At 45.2% G+C, this 25,788-nt stretch overlaps 1 protein-coding gene across 38 annotated transcripts in view; it reads right to left on the bottom strand.

Moving 5' to 3' along the window:
* Positions 1-25,788, bottom strand: part of GPHN (gephyrin) — a 2,801,546-nt gene that overhangs the window by 32,163 nt on the left and 2,743,595 nt on the right. For 24 of the 38 annotated variants that reach the window (XM_069638674.1, XM_069638677.1, XM_069638679.1 and 21 more), the window contains 2 exons: positions 22,386-22,482; positions 386-448 (listed from right to left, as the gene is read on the bottom strand). In XM_069638674.1, coding sequence (XP_069494775.1) covers positions 386-448; positions 22,386-22,482 — 160 coding nt within the window. The remainder of the gene's footprint in view (positions 1-385; positions 449-22,385; positions 22,483-25,788) is intronic. The other 14 variants (XM_069638676.1, XM_069638713.1, XM_069638709.1 and 11 more) reach the window with 1 other exon arrangement.

Genomic DNA, 25,788 nt, shown 5'->3' with positions numbered 1-25,788 from the left:
CTCACTAACATACGCCATACATGAAAGAAGTAAACCACTGCATTATGCATGTGTGGACTTAACACTTCTAAAGTGGTTAAAATGTGATAAGATAATGTTAAGGCAAATGTGTGTAATGCCCTTGTGAAGGAGCATTTTTTCAGTTAATTTGGCAGCGATCACAAGCTTGTAGCATATTTCTTTTCAAAATGGCGTCAATTTAGGAACTCAATATTTATTGAAGGACTGCTCTACTTTGGAATCCTTCGAGTCAGTGACATAACAAGCCTGTGGAGGTCCGCTCTGACCTCTAGATGGCAATGAAAAATGCCCCACTCCCTTCTGAAACATTTGCGAGACGTCCTGTGTATTAAAACAAAAAAAACGTTTAAACAAATTTGGTTACCATCGTGAGTCTCCTGTATGGAGGCCTCACGTCCTTTAGAGGCCTCGGTATAAAAGCTTCCCCCTGTGTATAAAAAATATTTGAATAGTCATTTGTAAGCCTGTACAGGGGATTTCCAGGATGAAAATAGATGAAGTGAGGACAACTTAAGGAATGTGTGTGTGTGTGTGTGTGTGTGTGTGTGTGATAGTGAGATTAAGTCAGGAAGTTGAAAACGTACAAGTTTACTGCATACATTATCTCCCTGACAACAATCTATTGTAAGGATGGCTCAAAAAATATAAATGACAGAGGAGACTTACATTCCATTGCTTACCAGAACTCTTAGCAAAATCAGAACAACCACATCCCACCTCATTTCCGGCAATCTGCAAAACCCCAATCTGAATATCCCCTTTGAGATGTAAACCTAGGCATGTATTTGAAAATCCCCAAAACGTGTTAGTGATTTTTCTTCTTTTAGTCTGACACATAACCTTCTGTAACAAAAACTCTACTCCCTTTTTCAGGGAACATAGTATTCTGTAGAGTTTGCAATCAAGTAAAAGTAACAAGTAGCTGTTAATACTGAAAGACTTGGGGCTTCTGAAAAAGCTTTAAAATGAATGTCATTACGAGCACATGCTTTTTAAAAATACATGGGCAATGTCTGCTTAAGCTGCAGCCTGTTCCCTTTGCACTAGAGGAGTTTTTAACTTACCAACAGAATGGATGAGAAGGGCAGTCTAAATAACCAGGGGTCAAACATTAGGCTGCTTCTACAACTGCTCATTGAAAACAATATACAAATGGCACTGAATTGATTTTAGAATGTTTTTGTTAAAAACAACAGTAAAAGCTATGAGTACCTGGCATTACCCACTTTCCCTAAAGTGACCACTGCTCTTTAAGACTGTCCATTGTTACTAGTGGGTTAATTCACAGTGAACTAAATACCAGGGAAATCGGGTGGCTGTGTATTCTTATGTTCTGAGCTGTTCTAAAGTCAATTAAAATAGATATAATAATCACTTCAATTCCATTAATCCAAAACCAGGTCCATGCATTAAACCTTCTTGAGGAGACATTGACAATGGTGGGGAGAGATAGACTTGCACATCCTCAAGATTTCACAGCTTTGGTAAGTCTACCAGTGGTACCAGGCCTGGCAAATTATTAAAAATCCCACTAGACCTGCAGGGCGAGTTCCTTGGTTTACATACTCTACCTAAGAGAAATGCACTTGCGCCAAGTTGACTGGTGACAAAATAGTTACCAGTGCTTTTTGTAAAATGGTGCATGTAGCCATAAGCACACTTCATATTTGGTGCAATGCTGCCAAGCATGTACAGTCAAACTTGCACTTGCCAGTTTCTGCAAAGTTTGTTTGCAGTAAGTGCAAAGAACAAGTTAATTCAATTCAATTTAATCCACGTATTCCTCATCTTTGATATTCAAGTATGCTTGCAGCTTGCTTCGGAAAGTTTCTATTTCATAGGGTCGAGTGTCGTTGAGCCTTGGTCCTCAATGGCCTCTGTAGCGTCCCTCGTGATGTCTACGCTGGTATGCAAAGCACGCACGCGGACCGCTACCTCAGTTCTTAGTTTTTTCCCTCCTATAAATTGAATGTTGTGTCATAGGAGGAGACAATATTGACATTGTGAGAATGGATGGTGTAAGACACGGAAATACTCGGCAGGCAAGAGGGGATGGATGGGTGGGCGATGAGTAATACACGGGAGGAACATCCCGTCGAAAGAACGTTACCACGGGTAAGTAACTTGTTCTTCGAATGGATTGTGTCCTCCCACATATTACTCATCTTTCATAGACTCCCAACACAATTTAAGTTAGGCAGAGGGTGCCCAGAATTTCTTATTTCTTATTTGTTATTATGGAGGACAGCCTTGCCAAATTTGGCTTCCTCTCCTGAAAATGAATCTACACAGTAAAATGTATTGAAAGTATGAAGGGACGACCAGGTTAACACTCTACATATGTCTCGCACTGGCACACCTCTTTCCAGAGCTGAAGCAGCCAACACCCCTCTAGTGGAATGGCCCTCAAATCTATGGGCACATCTTTGCCTGTTAATGAGTAACACTCTTTTATGCACATTACAATCCATCTAGAGATTTTTTGTTTTGGGACTGCCATGCCATGCCTAGTTTTTTGCCAGCATAACCGATGAAAAGTTAATCATTTTGGCATATACTTGCAGTCCTTGTTCTGTAGCAGCTTAGAGCCCTTTAAGGATCTAGACGATATAGTCTCTCCTCCTCCTTAGATGGAGGATGAGGAGGAGGGTAAAAAGATGGCAGTACAATACGTTGTGCGAAGGAAAGATTACCTAACTCTTAAAATTACCTTATCCTTGGAAAATGATGCAAAAGGTTGTTTGGAAGATAAGGCCTGTTGTTCACTTACCCTATGAGCAGGTGTGATGGCTACTAGAAAGGCCGTTTTCCAAGTGTGCACCCTCACAGGACACAAATGTAAGGGCTCAACTGGAGACCCCATAAGACTTCTTAATACAAGATTTAAATCCCCTTATGGCATGATGAAGGGAGGGGCTGGAAAACAAATTGGTTAAGCCCTTCAGAAATTGTACAACAATCAGCACTTTGAAGTAGGACCCCTCATCTGGAGATCGTTTGACACTTGATAGTGCCTCTAAGTAGCCCTTTACGTGGCCACTTGCAACCCATAATGGGTCAGGTGGAGTAAGAAAGACAGAATATGAGGAAGTTTACATGTGAAAGGATCTAGTCTCTTTTCCATGCACCAGCTGCGAAACGTATTCCAACTGCAGCAGTAGAGGGATTTAGTTGCTGGTCTCTGTGCCGAAAGCAACACTTCCATTACATCTTCCGGAAGGTCCCAATTCTTATATTTTACCCTTTCAGGCACCAGGCATGAAGGCAGTGGAGTAACTTTGCTGAAAATGTTGGGGGGGACATGACAACTGAATGAAAGGGGTGAGGTGAAGGGAGGGTGGATGGTGGCTCTGAGGGATCGTTTCGACCAAATTGTTAAAAAAAAAAAATTGGTTGAATGGTAGATTTGACTGAATTCGGTCACCACCATTAGTTCAAAGCAGAAGATACTGAACATGAAGAGCAGTGGTTGCAGAGTGGCCGCCTCAGCCCATGTTCAGTATTCTTAGCTTCGGCGGCTGCGGGGGTGTTCCCCGCTTCCTCAGCTTTGATGGCAGGGGACCCAACAAAAAGAAGAAGAGAAGGGACACTACAGCGTCAGATCCGACCAGCATTAAAGGGATGGATCTGACGCTGAAGGTTACAGGGGAGGCAGCGGATAAGTGGGAAAGTTTATGGGTGTACTGGCGGTTTGAGGGGACATGGGTTTGGTTTTTTGTACCTCGGTAAAAACGTATTTGCAGCGAAAATGACTACGGTTAATTCCGCCGTGATTTTGTACGTCGGTCAAACAACCTAAATCCCTGAGGGATAGCACTAAACTACTACGCCACAAGAGTCCATTGCTTTCGCTCTGTTAAAACCTTCATAAGACTGGCGTTGTATCTTTAAAATTCACTTCTTCAGGCGGCCTGCCATGCACCCAGTGACACAACATAACATTCACCAACTTAATTCCACTAGAACATACAAACAATGCATTATTTATCATTCATTCGGACACAAAGGTCAGCACACATATGCTTGCACACACTCTCACTCACACACAAATGTACCCAGCACCTTCACTGACATACACTGTGTGCACACATTTATATGTACATTTACAATAACATATGGAAACAGTGGTGCAACGTCCATTGAGCAGACCAGACGTTATCACCCCCTGATAACTGAAATTTTGGCCGACGTTGACTTGACCTAGCTGAACTATAAAGCCATGGCCGAAAGGACCAGATTCACTGGAATGTCAGCAAATTGCCTTATTTTTCCTTTAATTCAAAGGCAGAAACCATTGGTTAATGCAGGGCAGTGGGTGACCAAGTATAATTGGTATACATTTTTTAAATGCCATATATCTCCAAACTTGGGTTATGCACAGCACCTTATATGTCTGCTTATAGATTTTTTTCCTACAAGATTCTGACTGATTAAAATTAAGGTATGTTTTCCTGTGTGCAAATGGCTCCAAGCAGTGGAGTAACGAGCGGGAGAGTCGCAAGGGGGTGGTCAAGCTGCCCCCTCCCGTAGCTCTTAAGTGCCAGACCGGGACATTTGCATTGGGGCCCCTCTCCCATTCGGCACCTCAAAGACGGTGCCCAATGGCAAAAGTGTCCCGCTGGCAGGACAATGTGTGCTGAGCAATTCCTGATCAGCGTGTTCATTGTCCTGGCAACAGGGCACCTTACCCGTTCTGAATGGTAGAGGTGTCCCGCTGCCAGGACAATGTCCTAAGGAGCTCCAGGCAGCAGAGGGTTCTCACGTTGCTCTGTATCGACAGAGTATTACAATGTGAGCCATTAGGCACTGATGGGAGGAAGGGGGGTAGAATTAGCAGGGACTTTTGACCCTTTAGAAATGTGAATGGGAGTGATCAGAAGTGAAAAGGGTGCATAATGTGGCATGCTTTATGAAATAATGACTATGGGCCTCATTACAACCCTGGCAGTAGCCGTGCCTGTAAAACAGGCACGGCTGCCGCCGGATTTGCTTTTTTTCTGGCCCCTGGCAATGGGGACATACAGGGCCATTCCGACCTTGGCGGACCCTCTATGTCCCCATTACCAGGGGCCAGAATCCATTACTCTCCATAGTGCTCAATGGGAATGGGGGAATTGGATGCACCGGCACAGTTTATAACGGTGCCGGTGCATCCGACATGCTGTGCTCGCGGATGCTGCTCTGCCCGCCAGGTCCGACCTGGTGGGCAGAAAGGCACCCGCGAGTACAACGCATAGTTTGCTGGCCCAGTAACTACAATACCAGCAAGTTTACCGGTACCATAGTTCTCAGACCGGCAAACTCGTAATGAGGTGCTATGTTTTTAAAACCAAAGGAGGATGTGTTAGGCTCACATTAATCTGCATGATGCTATTGTAACTTTGCTTGCAGAATGGGGAGAATGAAACTAAAGCCATACTCCCGTTGCTCAACATATTTCTATGACAATGTATATAGTGTATGGTTAGTTTACTATTAAAGGTTAGTTTATTATGTAATATGGTTTGGTTCCAATGCATTGCTATAAATAATTATATGTATTATATAAATAATAAGCACATGAAATGTAAAGCAAAAGCGTAATATCTATATCAACTAAGCCTGGAAAGATGTGCATGGTGGCTTAAATTGTCCACATCCCAGTTTCGCCATTTAACCAAGTGCGTGATCCTGAGCAAATTATGTAATCACATTGTGCTTTATCTGTAGCTCTTTAAGTGATTCTGATTCACTTCAAAGCTTATGTTAATGTATCATGCCATTATAATGGAAAAGCCTAATGACTATAGAGTTGCTCCACATATAAGACTAGTGCAATTTAGGTATTTTGCACCACAAAGTTATTTGTCACTTGAAATATATGCATTCTCTAGACACAATGCTTTACCAATTATGCACGAAATGTTGTATTTAAAACACTAGACGGAATGTATATATTATGCAGACAGTACCCAATGAATTGGTAATTATTTAATTTGTTTGACTAATATGAAATAATACTAGTCAGGCCATGTCTCTATGTGTATTAGACTAGGCACATAAAAAAATTATTATGCCCTCTGTGTTTTTGATTGTATGTACTATTTACAGATTTGTTCTCATATACTGTCTGAGCACTTCCCTTTTCTCTCTTTACTAAAACACATTAATCTACATTTTTAGCCAAATAAAACAGGTAGATGTAGCTAAATCTCTGTTTATGAACGGTTTTCTCCCAGTGACACAAACTTTAATGTCGTCTCACCGGGCTCTTTTTTGAAGGTTTGAATAATTATTGCAAGAATTAATTGCAATTGCATTTTTGAGGACAGGACAAACCTCTTGTGTACACTGTTTCTCCAGTCCATTTAGTCCTGCCTGGCTCCCGTTACCCACTTGGCTTATTTATGGCAACTTATTCTAAAGTCACTTCTATGGTGCCTCCAATTATCAAAGACTGATGATGCGCTTTGCAAAGTCCTTTTTTTCTAAAGTAACTTCTGTTGGTGCAATCCATATGCTAATTAGGAAGTTTGCATGGATTTTGCCTCGGAGGGCTTGGACAGAGCGCCCCAACAAACATACACAATAACATAATTTTTTTTAAAGTACCTCTGCTCTGCTTTCAAATGCCGCCCGGGCCACGTCTCATGATACACCGACCTAACCTCTTCGCACTCACGCGCCTCCAGACAGAAACCAGGAAGCTGAATGAGCTTCCTAGTTCCTGTCTGTGTGTCGCACGAACATAAAGCTGGATAGCGATGCTCTGTGCCGCTAGCCCTCGGAAGTGCTGCTGCTAGCGTGACAGCACAGGCACCAGGCCCTGCAGCAACCAGTTCAGCATCTCGGCTGCTGACCTTGAGTCAGGGCAGCCAGGGTGAGGGTCTGAGTTACACAGGGCATCCCAGCCCTGAAAGTGTTGCAGCGCGGCTGCCAGGCATCTCTCCATTATGTAACGAGACATCGCAAGCCTTGCTGGGCACCCCAGCTGGGCTTGCAATGTCCAATTACATAATTGATGATTGCGGCCCCCCTGCCCTCCCTCCAAAAGATGGGGGGGGAACAAAAAGGCAAGCCACAGAAGTTGGGGGGGGGGGGGGGGGAATGAAAGAAGATTGAGACCTCTTATCCCTGGGTGAAGAATGCGACCTCCCTCCAGCGAGAGAAGGTCCTCTCTTTGGGGAAGATGAATTGGAGGGCAGATGGCCATTTCCAGAAGGTCTGCGTACCATGTTCTCCTGGCCCAATCTGGCAATATGGATCATCGTTTTCCCGGAACCTCCCCAACTTCCTGATGACATGAGGAATGATGGGGACTGGCGGAAACACGCACAGTTGTGGAAACTCCCAGTCCACCACAAATGCATCTCATAGAGCTCCTCTTTGGGGAAATTCCCTAGAGCAGAAATGAATACTCAACGTAAGACTAACGTACTCTTAGTCCATAGTCCCCTTTCCTCCATACTGCATGCGAGACCCTCGCTAGGGACGGGAGACAGAACCTTTTGCACCATAAAAAAACCTTATTTCCCTTTAAATTCAGAGTAGCGCGGGGGTGCAGCCAAGGGAGCATGCGTTCCCTGTCTCCGCCTACCGGAGCCACTCCTCAGTCCCGTTGACATGTTTAAAATATTTAACATTACCTAATGACACCAGTATTATTAGGGGGGAGGATGATGGGACGTATGGAGGAAAGGGGACTATGGACTAAGAGTATGTTAGTCACTACGGTGAGTAACTATTAATTACTCTTACGTCCCGTCCCCTTTCCTCCATACTGCATGGGCAATTACAACTGAATGTAGCCGCAGGGTGTAGAGGAGACCCTCCTTAAGAAAACAGATTCCTTCCAACCGCCTGTCGGAAAGCCACATCTGATTTAGAGCCAGCGTCCAAACAGTAATGCTTATAGAAAGCTGAAGGCGTGGCCCAGGTGGCCGCCCTGCTGATGACCTGCCACGGGACCTGCCGCTGGAACGCGCCGGCCGTGGCCTTGGCTCAGACAGCATGGGCCGAATGTTAGCTGGAAGTGGCTTGTGCTGCCCTCGTAGGCCTCCTTGATGGCCAAAACCATCAAACCTTGCTATAGAGGCCTTGGATGCCTGATAACCGAGCCTTTACCCCCCCAAAGGTGACAAACAGGGTGTCCGATTTGCGGAAGCCCTTGGTCCTGTTCAGATAGAATTTTAGAGCACGTCAGACATCTAGGCAGTGCAGGACCCCCTGAGCCTCGTCCTTAGGATCGGCAAAAAACATAGTTAAGACTATCTCCTCGTTTAGATGGAAAGCAGAGACTAATTTAGGTAGGAACGCAGAGTGCGTTCTCAGGACCACCATTTCTTGTGGAAGGTAGTATAGGGTTCTGAAGCCACCAGCGCCTGGATCTCACTAACTCTGCAAGCCGAGGTGAGACCCACCAAGACCACTGTTTTGATGGTGATCAGCCTGATGTCAGCGGACACTATTAGCTCAAACGGTTTGTGCGTCAAGGCGCCCAACACCACATTGAGGTCCCACACAGGGTGTGGTTTTTTGATGGGTGGGTAGAGCCTGGTGAGGCCTGCCAAATATCGCTTGACCCCCGGGTTGGAGGAGGAGAAGACCTCTTCCTTTGAATTTCTGTAGGCCCGTATGGCTGCCTAACAGGTGCGGCATGTGTCCACCTGCACGCCTGAGTAAGCAAGGTGTGCAGAAAAGGAGAGCACATCATCCAACGTACACCTAAGGGGGTCACTCTCTTTCGAGTCTGCCCAGTGACAGAACCTAGTGCAGTTACTCTTGTACCTTGCTCCTAGCACCCTGAATGATGTCTAGGTTAGCCTGTGACAGGCTCAGGTGCTTCAGCATGACCTGCTCAGGAACCACGCTGCGAGGGCTAATTTATGTGGAGCGCGGTGGATGACCCTACCCCGCTGCTGCGCCGGAAGATGAGCTGGGCCCATCGGTAGGTGAATGGGTGGCCTGTCCGAGAGGCTGAGAATCTCTGAGAACCACAGCCTCGCCGGCCGCCACAGAGGTATCAGAATGATGCTGAGGTGACATGATTCCTTTATTTTGCAGATCACTCTGTGGACGAGGGGTGTGGGAGGGAAGGCATACGCCGTCATGCCGCTCCACTTTATCTGGAATGCATTGCCCAGGGAGCCGGGGCTCTGCCCCCCTCAGAATGCAAACTGCTGGCACTTTTTGTTGTCCCAGGAGGCAAAGAGATCCACCTGACGATGCCCCCATCTGCTGAAGATCTCCATCAGCACCTGATCGTTTATTTGCCACTCATTATTGTTTGCTCCCAGTCTCCTGAGCCTGTCAGTCTCCAGGTTGGACTCCCCGGAAGGTGGATGGCAGTTAGGTAGATGTTGTTCTCCAGGGCCCATTACCACATGCTGATGGCTAGGCTGCACAGCGGAGGGGACCTGGTACCACCCTGCCCGTTAAAATAGTACATGATGGTGGCGTTGTCTGTCTGGATGAGGACGATCTTGCCCCCAATGAGCGAAAGGAAAGCTATGAGAGCTAGCCAGATGGCTTTCAGCTCCAGCCAGTTGATATGGAGACTCTTGCAGGGTCCAGACTCAATGGACACTGTGGTTGTCCAAAGTGGTCCCACAGCCTTCCATGGAGGAATCCGTAGTGATGGTGACCTGCGGGGACGGCTGCTGGAAGGGCTCGCCTGTCCGCAGGTTGCAGTCCCTGCACCACCATGTGAGGTCCGGATGGAGAGAGGAGGAACGCTGACAAGCTCTGCTTCGGAGCCCTGCTCCTAATTCTATGAGGCTACAAAGTGCAGCTGTAATCTCCTCATCTTGAGTCTAGTATGGGGTACAGCCAGTAGGACCGCTGCCATTATACCTAATAAGTGTTGGTACCACCAGGCCGAGGTCACTTCTCGGGTGAGGAAGTGAGTAGTGGCCCTCTTGATGGCCGTGATCTTGTCCTGCGAGGGAAAAACTCTCTCGGCGCCTGTGTCCTAAATGAGGCCCAGAAAGGTCAGGGTCTGTGTAGGCTGCAGCTGGGACTTCTTGAGATTGATAGGAAATCCCAGCTCGTGGAGTGTGATCATAAGGGCGGAGGAAGTGTGATGAACTGGCTCTGGAGATCACGCCTTGACAAGCCAGTCGTCCAGGTACGGGTAGACGTGGTGGCCCTGGACCCTGAGGAGGGCTGCCACTGCATTCATTAGTCTGGTAAACACCCTTGGGGCTGAGTTGAAGCCGAAGGGTAGAACCTTGCATTGGAAGGTCAGAAAGCACAACAAGCTGAGCGCCCGTCTCTGACATCTGTGTGCAGCCTGCTGATGCAGGTTCGAATCCCGGCAGGGACAACTCAACCTTTCATCCTTCCGAGGTCGATAAATTGAGTACCATGCTGTGGGATATTATCATCAACTATTATCTCAGTGCTCAGATGCCTGCGGGCTTGTAGCGCTATATAACAACTAGATATTATTGGAAATGACAGCCCATGATTCTGAACCACAGAAAGTATTGATACGGCTAGGGACATGTAGATAAGCGTCCTTCAGAACTAGGAAGCACATCAAGTCTCCCCTGCACAGTGCCCTGCTAAAAGTGCTGGCGTAACCATCTTGAATTTTTGGAGAGGTTGAGGGTGGAAAGGTCCAGCCTGGTTTGTCTTTTGTATGGTGAAAATTCTTGAATAGAAGCCCAAGTCTTGCTGGGATTTCTTTCACTGCCTAGTTCTCGACGAGAGACTGAATTTCCACCAACAGAGTTACTGTCCCAATCAGTGTGAGGGGAGGAGAGAAAGGGATCGGTAGGCGGTGCCCCGTGGATAATACGGATAAGATCCAGGGGTCTGCAAACTTCTGACGCCAAAACTGTGCATGAATGGCAAGCCTGCCCCCCATCTGAAACACTTGTCCTTCTCATGTCCTTGGCGACACATATAGCCTGGCTAGAGGTGTCAATGTGGGCCACAGTGGACTCCATGATGTCTTGCTCCACCATTTTAGCCTTTGCCAGTCCCACCTTGACAGGCTCTGTACCAGAGGTTATTGGAAGGAAGTCTGCTATTTCCCCGCCAAAGCCTCTGGTTAACGGCTGCCAACATGGCATCCGCGTTGGATTGACGAAGATGCAGCAAAGCGTTGGAGTAAAGCTTCTTCCCGTACGCCTACAAGTAGAGTGAGGACCACAGAAAGTACCCCCGCCAACGGCTTTTCGATTTCGGGTTGAGGAAGGCCCAAGTACTCTGCCAGACCTGCAAATCGTTTGTTTTAGGCTTTGGCAGACGATGGTGTGTCGGGGTCTTCTTCCTCATCTGTGTCCACCGTGGCATCTGGCTGGTTCGGAGCGGGAAGAGGGGTGCTGGGAGCCGAGGGCTGAGGTGTGGAGACCAGAGCCAGAGGCTGCAGCGATACTGGTACAGAGCCGGCTGAACTGTGGGAGGCAGGGGAGCCGGAATTGAAGGATCTGGCGCAGGCAGCAGCGGCTGCACTGGGGCCTGCGGCGCTGGAGCCATAGGAGGAATGACTATAGGCGCAGGCGGAGGGAGTATGTCCCTGATCACATCCCTCAGGATGGTGCCAATCTGAGGAGATCTCATGAGAGTGAGGAACTTTTCAAAAAACCTGTCCTCGCAGGCCGGTGGGGTGGCAGGTGATATTGATGGGGTGACAGGCTGCTGCTGGGGACGGTGCATACTCTGTCTAGCTGGTTGCGGGGTAAGCCTGCTCTGCGATGCTGATGGATAAGCTGTAGGCCACGTACCTGGTTGACACCAGTCCCACCTTGTAACTCGTTCTCCCAACTGCTCCATTCCTCGGGTCGGTTTCGGACCAGCAGCCATCTTGTCTGGCGCAGCGGCCATCTTGTCGAGCTGCATGCCATGTTCCAAAGTCGTGGTGCTTGGCTCACTGGGCCTGCCCTCCTCCAAGACTCTTGGCGGTGGAGCATGAGACCTACCCTGCACCTCAGGTCGAGGCCTGGTAGGTGTGTCGTCCTCGGCATTATCGCTGGCGGTGCTGCGTGCAGGCGCCCCCTCTGACATGTTGCTGGTATAAGGGCGTGGCCCCTCGGGTGTGCATCCAGTAAGATAACTTGGTGGTCCCTTAGCACTGCCTCCTGAAGGATCTACAGACCCCTCTGCCTGGCGGCCGCTAGCTGAACTAGCCTTGGTATCCGAGCTGGTGAGAACCTGATAGGTTCCTCCCGCCCGGGCGTTTCCTTGGGAAGGAGTCACCCTTGCGGGTTGCGCTGGAAGAGAGTGGCCCTCCCTTGGGTCTTGACTTATTATGTCTAAGCCCTTCAAGTCCTCTGGAGGCGACTTCTCAAAGAGCTCCCTCCACCTAGGTAGTCTGTTCTTCAGAGCAAATGATGAAAGTGCGTTGCATGTGGTAAAACCCTCTCAGCCGTGGTTGGGGCCAATGCAGTGGAGGCAAAGAGCATGGGGATCGTATGTAGGGAAGAGCCCCTCGCAGCTGGACACCTGCTGAAGCCTGCGGAATTCGACATGTGCCGGGTAGGAGCGTGGCACCAGAGGACCGAGTACCTGAATGATAAAAGACAAAAAGAAGAAAGTATCCGGGGAAGAGCATGTGGTATTACGTGGCCGAAGCCAAAGCCAGGAGCGCTGGTGAAATCGACTCGTTCCCGCCGACGTGGAAAAGGGGAGTGGCACCCGTGGGTGAAGTCTGGGGAGCGCATGCTGCTAGGGCCGTGCCCCCACGTGCCTCTAAATTTAAAGGGGAAGAAGGTTTTTTTCTGTTGAAAAAGGGTCTGCTGTACCTAGTGAGGGACGCCCATGCAGTATGGAGGAAAGGGGATGGGACGTAAGAGTACAGCTTGCACTTCTGGTTTACCGTGGTCGCGAACAGATCCACTTGAGAGGTTTCCCAAACGGCAAAAGTTTCCAGAAGGACTTCCTGAGCTATTTCCCACTCGTGAGCATCCGCCGCCGTGTTTTTATCTGGCTAGATGAACTGCCACAAGAGTGATTCCTACTCTCATTGCCCAGAATCAGAGCTGCATTGCCTCTCTGTTTAGGGGCAGCGACCCTACACCACCCCCCTGCTGAGGTAGAGCATGGCCACTGTGTTCGTCATTATCAGGACACTCTTTCCCCGTATTGAGGGCAGGAAGGCCATCAGCGGTATTCTGATTGCCTTCAGCTCCATAAGGTTGATATGGAGTCTGGACTCCGACTGAAACCAGTGTCCGCTTATTGAAAGATTTCTGTTGTGCGCTCCCCATCCTGTGAGGGAGGCATCTGTCACAACTGTCTCCAGCCACGGTTGTCAAAAGCGTTCTCTTCTCATAATATTCTCTTGGCTGGCCCACCACAGGAGATCCTGGGTGACCTTTGTTGCAACCTGGAAGGTCCATCATTCTGCCGGAGAATTGAGACCACTGGGATCTGAGAGCCCATTGAAGGGATCTCATTCTCAGACAGGCTTCTGGCAACAGAAAAAATGCAGGATGACATGAGGCTGAGCAACCTCCGGAAGTCATAGGCCAAAAGACGTTGGGTACTCTGGAATTTTTTAACCATCTGCAAGGGATGTTGAGCCCTTAACTTGGGTGGTGAAGCTTTTCCCGAAGCTGAATCCATGACTGCTCCAATTAATTGAAGCTTCTGTGAAGGTGCCAAGTGGGACTTCTTGAAGTTCAGGGAGAAGCCCAGCTCATGGAGGAAGTGGCAGGTGCGACTGAGATGATTCTGAGACTGTTCCGGAGAAACAACCCTGATCAACAAGTCGTCTAGGTAGAGGTAGATGTGTATTGCCTCCCTCTGTGATACTGGATGAAATACAATGGCATGAGAACTATCTGCTGGCAACATGGGACGTTAAAGCCCTGTATACCTCAATTGGGCACAATCTAGCACTACAAACTATAGACTATATCTTTAAGGACAAATCTGCATCTAATTTCAGCTATGTCTGTATGTTAAAGGAAATGCTACTAACTACTTTGGAAAACATTTTCATTTTTGACAACAACTTCTATAAACAAACATGTGGCGTTGCAATGGGCGTTACATTTGCACCTGCCCTTGCCAATCTGGTAATGGGAATGTTCGAGGATCTCTTCATCTATCAACTACCAGCTTTCAAAAACAATATCATCAAATGGACTTGTTACATAGACGACGTGCTACTAATCTGGAATGGAACCGAAATTGGTCTCATGAACCTTTTGGAACAAGCAAATAATACCTTTGGCTTACAATTTTCTGGAATCACAAGCAACTCAAAAATTAATTTCCTGGAACTCACAATTTCCGTCTCCGGAGACAAACTATTAACCAAACCCTACAGAAAGGAAACGGAAGTGAATTCGACCTTGTTTGCTCCCAGCTGTCACTACAAACCCGTCATCAAACATATTCCTAAAGGAGAATTTATTAGGGCAAAAAGAAATTGTACAAACTTTTCATCCTTCCAATCAGAATGCAAATTACTTTCCAACAGATTTTTGGCCAGGGGGTACCCCAAAAATGATATAAAAAATGCCAGAACAAAAGCTCAGCGATTGACCAGAACAGCAACACTGACCCCTAAAACCAAACCACCTAAACAGCAAGATAGGGTACAATTTATCACCACCTATTGTGAAAACACCAAAGCTATTAGGAAAGTACTTAAGAAGAATTGGAACCTTCTAAAACTAGATCCTCACATTGCCAAGAGCATTAAGGACACACCAACTCTGGTCTTCAAGAAAGCCAAAACTTTAAAAATGAGTATCAGTCCATCCCTACTACCAGACCACAAGGAAAACACTCAAACTAATTGGCTAAACCAACCAGTATCTGGCTTCAGAAAATGTGGATTCTGTACCATGTGCAAGCATGCCTTTCCAGAAAGCACTATATTCACAGACAAAAATGGGATCAGAACATCAAACAACAAATCAATTGTGGTTCCAAATATGTGGTTTATGCAATTCAATGTACATGCAAACTTATCTACATTGGGAGTACCATACGTGAACTTAGAACTCGCATAAGAGAACACATTTCGGCAATAAGCAGTCAAGACAGCAACTTGCCCCTCTCACAACACTGGCAAACGACTCATCAAATGGACAACAAAAAAGAAATTAAATTCATTGGCTTGCAAAAAATTATGCCAAACAAGAGAGGGGGCAATCAAGAACTATTTCTCAGACAAGCTGAAGCAAGGTTAATTTGGCATCACCGATCAGTGGAATTTGGTTTGAATTCTGATAATGAATTGGCACATTTTCTCTAATGTACTACCTGTTGAACACTACTCATGTATTTCTTGGATTGCACCATTATTTCTATTTTTTATTTGCAATGTTAAAAATAACGTGCACACATGCCCTCTGTATTTAACTAATGGGCTCTCATAGCCACACCACACTTAAGAATTACTGAAACCATATGTATTTCCTAACGCGTTTTCTAACCTATATGCTTGGCCTACTCTCTCACTCTGTCTCATGCACAAGCACATTTTCAACTACAATAACCAAAATGCTTTGCATGTGTTAGTACCAATCTGTACCCAGAATAGTTCAGAAAGACATACTAAATACAATGTATAGATATGGATTTCTTATAAATACTATCCTCATTCAAGTAGCATGGGTACTACAAACCAGACTACCTTCAGATTCGGCAAATTAACATTTTTTTTCTGTACCATTTCCAACTATGCATACTTGATTGGGCATTTTCCCATTGAATAACAGTGTCCGCACGTTTCTCACTTCCAAAATATGGCCGCCACCACTAAACACTAAGGAAAGACTTTCTATTAATACACATGAGTCTGTCGAGCTGAAGAGGACCACCCGACACACGGAGGACTCATTAGAATGAGGTAGGACCCCTTTTCGGCACCCACCCATACCGGGGGGATCGTTTTGACTTGATATCTTTGACTTCTCATACACGTGCTGCTGCACGCTGCGCACGTGTGTTTCTACTATTATTCCAGCTACACTCTGCACTGCTAAATAAATGTGTGCGTACTTTGTGAATATATGCCGTTTGAACTAAACACATATATAAGCCGCCCACAACCAAGAGAAACGCAGTTTCTCCACCATAAGGCCTTAAATTAGATTATGCCAACAGGCGTGTGCGGCACTATATACTTTTATAAATATCTTTTGCAAACGCATTACAGTAATATTAATGAAACAATCTGCCTATACTAAGATGCAGTACACAAAGTAATTTTCGCATGAATCTGATGTTATGCCACCAATTAAATTCTGTATTTCAAGAGTCTATTTGACAAAATCAACCCTGACATGGATGTATACTAGCTTTTACAAATGTTACTTGTCTTGAATCTAAATGGTTTTTCCACAATCTCCACACGGGTGGGATTGATCCCATGACCTACCGCTTTTTCTTGCATTATGCTGGTATTCAAAACAACTGAACTAGGGTAAGAACCCTTTGCATTTTTTCCAACTACCCTTCCCCCCTTTTTTCTTAGTTTCCTTTTTAAACCAACGCCCATTTGTTGAATCTTAATGCTATCTCCCGCATCTTATGTTTTTGAAATACTGTACTAACAATCACCTCCTCTCCCCTTCCCGTCTTTTACACCCCTTTTATTTGAACACATTGTAATCGAGTCAATAATCACGAGGCTCAACCTCCTCTTTTTCTCAATTTTGCCTAAATGAATAGAGCACCTTACTTGCACCATTGATGTTATGGTAACTAAACGTTTTTTGCTTTCATGTTTGGAAGAATGGCCAAAGCTGATATTTATTTGGTTGTATTCTATTTTTTTCTTTTCATCTATGTCATATGTATACAGCCTGGATTTGAAAAAGGCATTGTAAATACTGCCGAAACACGTGTCATCCGTAAAGGTTAAAACTCTAAATAATAGGAATATAAAACAACTACTCAAAGAAGTCATCATCTCCTTACTGTACGGCGCATTGACACTTGTAAGCTCACCTAAACCAAACTTACCAATTAGAATAAAACCAAAATTATGAGTATCTGCTCACACACAAAAAAAGCCTACAAATATAATTGGAAGATGGATAATGTAAATATTGAGGTGGTGCACAGTTATATATATTTTTGGGATTGTTTATCTCAGACAGAATGAATGATACCATGTTGGAGAATTTTATATGCCAGAAAATAGAAAAAAGGTTTCGGGTAATTAAGAATGTTATCAAACATAAAAATAATCTATTGAAGGTTTTGTGAAACTGTATAAATCATGCTTAATACCATGCCTAGCATATGGATTGGAGGTATTCCCATAAAGGAAATAAGGTGGGTCAATAAATTGGAGGGGAAAGTATGGCGCAGAATGTTGGGACTACATAAATATGCCCTGGTGGAGGCCATAGACTGCCAACTAGGCCTGACATCATTGGCTACGCAAATGAAAATAAGGATGGGCATTTTCTATACCCGCATGTTGCTTAAGACGGACGGCAAGGAATCTGTTTTCGGCAGCATGCTGGAGAATGACCCGGGAGGTAGTTTGAAAGAATAGAAAAATTATGTCATGGTGTTCTTTAATGAGATTGGTTTTATGTTTGAGAAATAAACCCTGGTAATGGTAAGGAAAATAAAAAATCTGGCAATGGTCTGGGATCGTGATACAAATATCATGAAACTGGGTAAAATTAAAAAATATGGGTTATATGTCAAACAGAGCATCCTGGTAGATACACCATGTACTTACTTCACAAACCACTATGACATAAAAGTTAAAAGATTTATGATGCTCAGATTGGAGTTGCTCTCAACCTTTTCAAGAACTGGGGCATGGAATGGCATCCCATACGCAAAAAGGCTGATTTTGTTACATAGAAATTGAAACCCCAAGACATGTATTAACAAACTGTGCGATCTTAACCTGAGATATGAACTGGCTAATTATACCTCGGATCAATCATGGGCACTAATATTATCGAGGAATGCACTGGTTTTGAATTTTACAGTATACCATATGTGGCAAAAAATAGAAGCACTATTGGAAACTGCTAAATAAATCAATGGGTTTTTAAAGGTTAGGATGAATTATATACAAGGAGTACACTAGCCATTGCTCGAGATTATAAGTATATTAATATGTAATAGAGATGCTGGGAACATATTATATATAGATCAAAGATATGAATTGGATAAAATTGCTTTTTATAAGTGTATTTAATAAAATGTTTGATTCAATTAATGTATTCAATATATTTTTCCTGTAATGTGTTAAAAGGTTAACCAATAAAATAACACCCAGAAAAAAGAGAAAATGTGACCTCTTCCTTTAGAGATAGAGGAATAAAAAAAGAAAAGGACGTCCTGTCCATCCTTGATTTGAAGGTTGAGGTTGTCTGATTGCCGCCCCTAATGATTTTGCTGAAGCTTACGACGCTTGCAGTTTTTCTAGGCTATCAGCCTTCTCGCCAAACAGGGAAGTCCCGTCAAATGGCATGTCAAGCAAACATGCCTGGACGTCTGCAAAAAATCCTGATTTTTTTAGCCATGATATGCACCTAAGCACTGTACTGGCAGCCGTGGACCTGCTTACTGAATTCACTGCATCCAGGCTGGACTGCAAAAATTGCCTCATGGCATCTTTTCCATCCTATATTAGGCTTAACAAACCTTTTCTTTCTTCTCCCTCTGCAATGTGTTCTGCTGCAAGAGCAGCTACACTTCAAAGGGAGTGAGTGTACTTTGCTAAGGCACTGGTAGCATTAGCTGATTTTAATGCCATGCTCTCAGCACTAAATACTCTTTTTGCTAAAGAGTCAATTTTTCTATTGTCCTGATTTGCTGGAGCAGGAAGGTAGGCTGCAGCTTTTGCAGAAACTATTGCTGCCTGAACAACCAGGCTCTTGGGTGTAGGTTGCCTGTTCAAAAAAGGAGGGTCCAAAGAAGCAGTTATATATTTCTTTGTTAACAATTTGTTAACCAGTGGAACCGAATCTAGTTTTAGCCAGTTTTCCATAACCCTTACTCTTAAGGCTGCATGGAATGGTAACACAGCCTCCCTAACTGGACCACTGTCTAAATATATTTATCAGTGAGGTCATCGATCTCCATAGCAGCTGTGGGTTTGGATCACCCCATATAATCAGCCACTTTACAAATCATAGCCCTATTTGAGGGATCAGCCTGACCAGCCATATCTGGGTTACCTAACTGTCACTGGTGATGTTTCCCAGCTGCTGGTCACTTTTATAATCAACAAGATTTTGCATCTTGGATTGTTCAGAGATCAACAACTCTGGGACATTTGGTGTCCCATATTCGTACCCAAAAGGGGGCTGATCTTCCTCTTCATCTTCCTCAAAGATTGTTGCAATTTGCCTGAAGAAATCAGGTTGAGGAATGGGTTTAAAACACTTAGACATATCAGCCATAGGGTTGAAGGTGTCAACGACTTCCTCGAAGGAGTCGGTGAATGAGCCGACAATTTAGTAAGCTTCAATGGCTGTAGATGGAATACATGCCTCGAAGGTTCATGAAATAAACATAACGGCTTCAATACCTTTGAAGAAGTATTCAATACTGAAGATAAATGCTTTGAGGGTCACACTGATGCTTTCTTGTGCGTCGCGGAAGACTCCTTCGACTTGTGTCGAGCAGTCTCTCTTCCTGGGCATTGAGGCGCGCGAGAAAGAGACACATGAGACGCCCTACTAGTCTTGTTAGATGCTGAGGGGTGGCTTCTTTTTTCAGACTCCTTCAGGAGGGGCAATCAGAGGAGCTTGCCTCTGGAAAACTTGAAGCATTTTCAAACGGAAGATTTCTAATTCGGCAGAGTTTCTTTTTTGGAAACAAAACTTTTTCGGGCGAGAAAGACATTGACGAAGATCTATGACTGTTTTTTTACTCTTCCTATGAGAAGAGGACGAGTGTCGTGTACTAGACCTTGAACGTCTTCTGTGTTTAGGACACTTTCTAATGGAAGAAACATCTCTCGATTCGGAGGATGATTTTTTTTTTTTTTAGATGATGTAACGGCCGGGGTTTGGGGAAGAGGGCTTACCTGCATTGAATTTTCCCTTCCTTTCCTGCAAGACCTTGACAGTCATTAATTGACATGAGCCCCAGTCGTCGACTTTGTGAACCGACCCCAAGCATCACAGACAGACGTGGCAAGTGTCTCCGATAAACAGCTCTGCCCCACAGTCTGAACTCTGATTGAAGCCGGTCTTCTGTGTCGAGGACATATTTGAAGAATATTGATTTGGAGAGAAACGTAATCAAAATTTCACAGAGGCGAATAGCTCCAAAGCATGCAGCAATGCAGAAAAAATAGAAATCAGGTAACGGTCAGCGCACGTGCTTCATATACCAGAGTCAACTTCACAAGGGACGCAACAGAGGCCAAAAAGGATGAAGACTCAACGCTCCAGGATGCTCGACCCTATGAGAAAAAAACAATTCCGAAAGCAAGCTGCAAGCAGACTTGAATATCAAAGATGAGGAATGCATGGGAGGACACATTTCATTTGAAATAAGTTTCTAACATCCCCATACTCGCAAGTGGGCTAGTAGATTTTGAGAGCCCTGGATATGTATATTCAACAATTATTAGGTCTAGGTCTGTACAAAAGCTTATCAATCTAACACTTAGGAATCTTGCATTCTAAAAAAATAAATGTCTACATTTAGATGTGGTTTCCTAGCAACAGATTACAAGATCCCAATTACAGATCATCCTAGCAGTACCAAATCACACTGCCCGCAAACAGCTCTGATGCACTGCAAAGGTCTACTGCACAAGTGAAATGAATAACACGGTAAGGGGCAAATTCACAAAAACAGACAAACATAGTGCAGAGCATGCACTTTTTAGTTTTGCCTTTTAGGTGCATCTTTAAGCACTGCATAGAAGTCAAAAATATTAGCATGGGAAGTGAAGAAAAGGTGGCTAGGATGGTAGGTAGAAGTGTGGAAATGGTAGTCCGCACACGTGGACCCCGGACAGCCTCTACCTGTGTTTCAGCTGAAACACAGGTAGAGGCTGTCGGAGGTCCACATGTGCAGACTATCATTTCCACAGAAGGGACACATCCTGTGGTTGATCAACTTTTTACCCATCCATTGACCGCCAATATTCATGCTAGCCCTTGTGGCCATTTCTACCAACTACCTACTTGCACCTCCCACCCAACCACACCCCTTGGGATCTCTTTGAGCTAGCGCTGTGCTTTTAAGGGGATGCCATTCTAAGCAGTCTTCTGAAGGGTAATGGCTTCATTGCAACTATAAACAGGTTCCTGGTGGAATAAAAATGTATTAGCCAAGTATGCCATCAGTCATTAGCTCTAGAAGCAATATGTGTCCTTGCATCTCTTCCTTTCACTGAATTCATGTTAGAAACAAGCAGTGGCAAAGGCAACCGTTTTGGCTATTGTTTAGGCATTCACCAGGCGCTGTTATAATACAGTCTGGGCCAACACCATTTGCCAACTGTTGCCATTTTAAAGACATAGTACCATTATGGATGGTAGCAGCTGGAAAATGTTGATCACTCGCCTACATAAAAGGCTTGGCTGGCTTTGCCAATGCTAGTTTTATTGGAGTTAGTTTGAGAAATGCCATGGTCAACTTATTTTGAAAAGGGGCTGGGCAGAGGAACGAATGATGCACTGGCCATCACACTTTAATAAATTAGTGTCAGGAGTGTGCTTCGGGCACTAATGAGTGACAGGCTCCCAGCACCCATGTGGGTGATGGCAGCGCATCTCACACTGTGAAATGTACCAAAAAACATTTGTATCTCTGTTTGAGGGCTAGAAATGCAAGTGGGACCACAGTTATAATACTGTGGTTCCACTTAAAATTAAAATGAAGAACTCATATCAGGAATGGCCCTGTAATCGTGCACTGCACATTCCCTTCCGCCTGTTCCAAACAGTCACAGCAAATGTCTGTTTTCTGAACATTTCTTTGTGCATTCCATTTGTGAATGCAGGATATGCTTTTAAATGTGCAGCAAAGTCCCCGGATCTGCTGCACTAATGTGCAGAGAGGATTAAAAAAAGGGCATGAACACATCCAAATGTTCTTTGTGAATTGGGTGCATGTTTTTTGGTTCATGAGATAAGATGCGCTCCTACCTAGCTCAACTCATCACTTGCACCAAGAACATTTTGAGAATCTGTCCTTAAATCAGCAAAAAGAGTGCAATTCTATTTAATTGGCAAAAACATAAATGGGACTTATGAAATTTAGCACAATAACAGGGCCATGGTGGGCATTTAGTGAGTTAGATTTCCACTAATCTACTCCTGTATAAAAGTAAAGGTGAAAGTCGAAGTGGATGGTAGATTATAGGTACAGCTAGGACGCTATGTGATAATGAGTACCTACTGCACAAACACATACTGTAAAAGGTCAGGGAAGCCATAATACTTTAATCTATAGTATTGGTACTGCAGTTCACCAACCTGTACTCTGTGCCCAAGGCAGTGGTTCTTGGTGATGCCAAGTCAGTATGCAACGATGATATTCTGGGCGAGGATCCAGCTTTACATCGCACGATAGCTGCAGAGGAGACCCAAGAGAAGAAACCATTTCAATTAATTCATGAGCAATCTTCAGAGGACAATGTAGAGTGCCTCACAGAGCTATATTTTTCACAAATGAGTGAGGCGACATTGACGTGTGGCAGTCTGCCATGGATAAATGTAATCAGAATCTTTACGTTGGCACTACTGTTATTGTTAGTTTCTTTATTTTGTAAAAGTCATGTTTTGTTCCAGGACATTCAACTCAACTGAAAGAAAATAAGTCCAACAGGCCACTGATACTTAGAAGATATTCATAATGCAGTTAAGATGAGAACAGTTTAAAAAACACTGCCAGAATGTAAGACAGATAACATGTATGATAGCCAAAAAACACCTGTATCATGGGTGATCAGATCTACAAATGAGTTTCAGCTATGGCTTGACTCACAATAGGTAACAATTTAGTACAATTGATCACCAGAAGCTGAACAACTCTAGTGGTAGAGGCAGTGTTAAGTCTTTGCAGTTTTAGAATAATCAAGTTGCCTTTCTTCTCTGAAATCAGTATTCTATTATTAGAGACCCCATTTTCCCTATGGGTTTTCTTTTCTACATGTAATGGTAAATTAATATTTTCTGAAATGTCACATAAGGGAATAGTTTCTTACCTGTAACTCCATTTCTCCAGCATTGGTATCTTTCATGGATTCACATGCTTAGAATATTCCCTGTCGACAGACTAGGAACCCTCGGTAAGCTTATAAAGCCTTTTCCCATAGGAAAACGTTCGACACTTTTGTGTCCTATCTACGTCGTTTTGGGCCGCGCACGCACGCCCCACTGGGACGTAGTGGTATAAATGCCCCACCCCCACGGCTCCCTTCATATTTCGACCCCTCCAAAGTGGAACAGGGTGAAACAAAAATTACAAGATGATTGCATTTTGGGGAGGCCGGAGGGCGCATGTGAATCCATGAAACATACCAATGCTGGAGAAATGGAGTTACATGTAAGAAACTATTCCCTTCTCCAGCATTGGATCTTTCATGGATTCACATGCTTAGAATAGAATGCACAGCAGTGAACTTGAAACAATGGAGGAGGTGTAAATGCAATCCAGCACCCACCCCATCCTGCAAAAGGCGAATCATAATCACATAAGATTCAAAACTAACAACATGCCACAGTACTGCACTGAGTAACATTTATATAAGCCAAAAAAGCATACATAAAACACACGCGTTTACCTCCATGCGTACATTCGTGTGTGTGTATATTATATATATGCATATACAAATACATATCCAAACCAGCATAGACCCTCCTCGAAGAGAAATGGCTTACCTTATTGAAAAAGATGTCGCAAGACTGCTCGTCCCATTTGTATCTCGTCCGCATGCTGTCGTTCGAGGCAGTAGTGGCGGGTGAATGTATGGGGCACTGACCATGCTGCCGCCCTGCAAATGTCTGTCAGTGGAACCCCCGCCTACAACGCCGTCGACTACGAAGTCGCCCTGGTCGAGTGAGCTCTCGGACGTCCTTGCAGCGGTTTTCCCGCTTTTGAGTGACAGAAGGCAATCGTCGACGAGACCCATCGGGCCAGTCCTTGTTTTGAAGTTGCCTTCACCTTTGCCGAAGGCCCATATGCAACGAAGAGTTGCTGCGTAGATCGAAGTTGTTGAGTTCGATGAAGGTAACATTTTAGAGCTCTCTTGACATCCAGGGTATGCAAGACCTTTTCCGCAGCTGATGAGGGAGTCGCGAAGAAGGTGGGCAGGACAATGGATGAATGTTTATGATAAGTCGTAGGAACTTTCGGGATGAAACGAGGACTCGTTGACAAGATCACTTTGTCTTTGAAAAATCTGAGATATGGAGGGTCTATGACCAATGCCTGTAACTCTGAGATCCGTCTAGCCGATGTTATGGCTATTGGAAAAGCCACTTTCCATGATAAAAACTTCATCGACGACGTGGCCATCGGCTCAAAGGGTGGTTTCATTAACCCTGCAAGTACCATGTTAAGGTTCCACGTCGGTGGAAACCGCTTAACCGGGGGAAACGTCCGGAATAAACCTCCCATGAAGTGTTTTACTAACCTGTCACTAAACAAGGGCGTTGATTTCCTCCCTCTTGTGAACCTAGAGATGGCCGCCAGATGAACCTTTAGTGATGAAAAAGACAAACCACTCTTCGCCAAATGTAGTAGATACAGGAGAATCTGTTCCGGAGTAACCCTCAGAGGTTCCACTCCTGCCTGTCCTTGGCACCACGTACAGAATCTCCTCCACTTACACCTGTAAGACTTGTTGGTGGACGGGGCCCACGCAGCCTGTAATATCTTCCGACAGTCCGAGGGAATGTTCAAGGCACCAAATTCTGAAAAGTCAGGAGCCAAGCTGTGAGGTTGAGGCTGCTCGGGTTGAGATACCACACCGTTCCTTTGTCCCGGGACAAGAGGTTGGGCACCTTCGGGAACGTTATCGGGCGATCCGCTGACAGATGAAGCAGGTCGGAAAACCATGGTTGCCTCGGCCAACACGGCGCTATCAAGATGACTCGGCACGTGTACCTGCGTATCCACTGCAGAGTTCCCCGTATCAAAGGGAATGGAGGGAAGGCGTAGAGGAACTTGCCCGTCCACAGGAAGGAAAACGCTTCTCCCACCGAATCTTCCTGTGGCCACCTGCTGGCGTACATCTCGCACTTCTTGTTCGCCTTCGTGGCGAAGAGATCCAGCTGAGGTGGCCCCCATTTTTCGAAGACCTTCGACAATTGATCGGTGTCTATTTCCCACTCGTGAATCTGGTCCATATTTCTGCTGAGCGAGTCCGCCTGCTCGTTCCTCACTCCTGGCAGGTGATGAGCTACGATGGATATATCGTGTCTTAGAGCCCAGTGCCACACTTTCTGAGCCTTGATGGAGAGGGTTCTGGATCGCGTGCCGCCTTGCTTCCTTAAGTAAAACATTGCCGTGGTGTTGTCCGTCAGAACTCTCACTGTGGATCCCTTGATGTGAGGCAGGAACGTCCTCAATTCCAGAACGTTGATGTGCAGGAGAGATTCCTTCTGAGACCAACGGCCTTGTGTCTGCAGAGTGCCCATGTGCGCTCCCCAGCCAGTTAGGGATGCGTCCGTCACCACGGTGAATCGGAACTCTGACTCCTGTAGGGGTACCCCTTTGGAAATATTCTGAACTCTCTTCCACCAACGAAGAGTTGATAAGAGCTTGTCGTCGTCGACGGTCAGCCTGTCTGACCAGAGGCCCTGAGCCTGCGTCCAACGGTCCGCCAAAAACTGTTGCACTGGCCTCATGAAAAGTCGGCAGTTGGGCACCAGA

The sequence above is a fragment of the Ambystoma mexicanum genome, chromosome 14 (assembly GCF_040938575.1).
Source record: "Ambystoma mexicanum isolate Mex_15411 chromosome 14, UKY_AmexF1_1, whole genome shotgun sequence".
Classification (NCBI taxonomy): Eukaryota; Metazoa; Chordata; class Amphibia; order Caudata; family Ambystomatidae; genus Ambystoma; species Ambystoma mexicanum.
The sequence above is the reverse complement of the archived record's forward strand: the minus strand, read 5'-3'. Positions and strand labels throughout refer to the sequence as shown.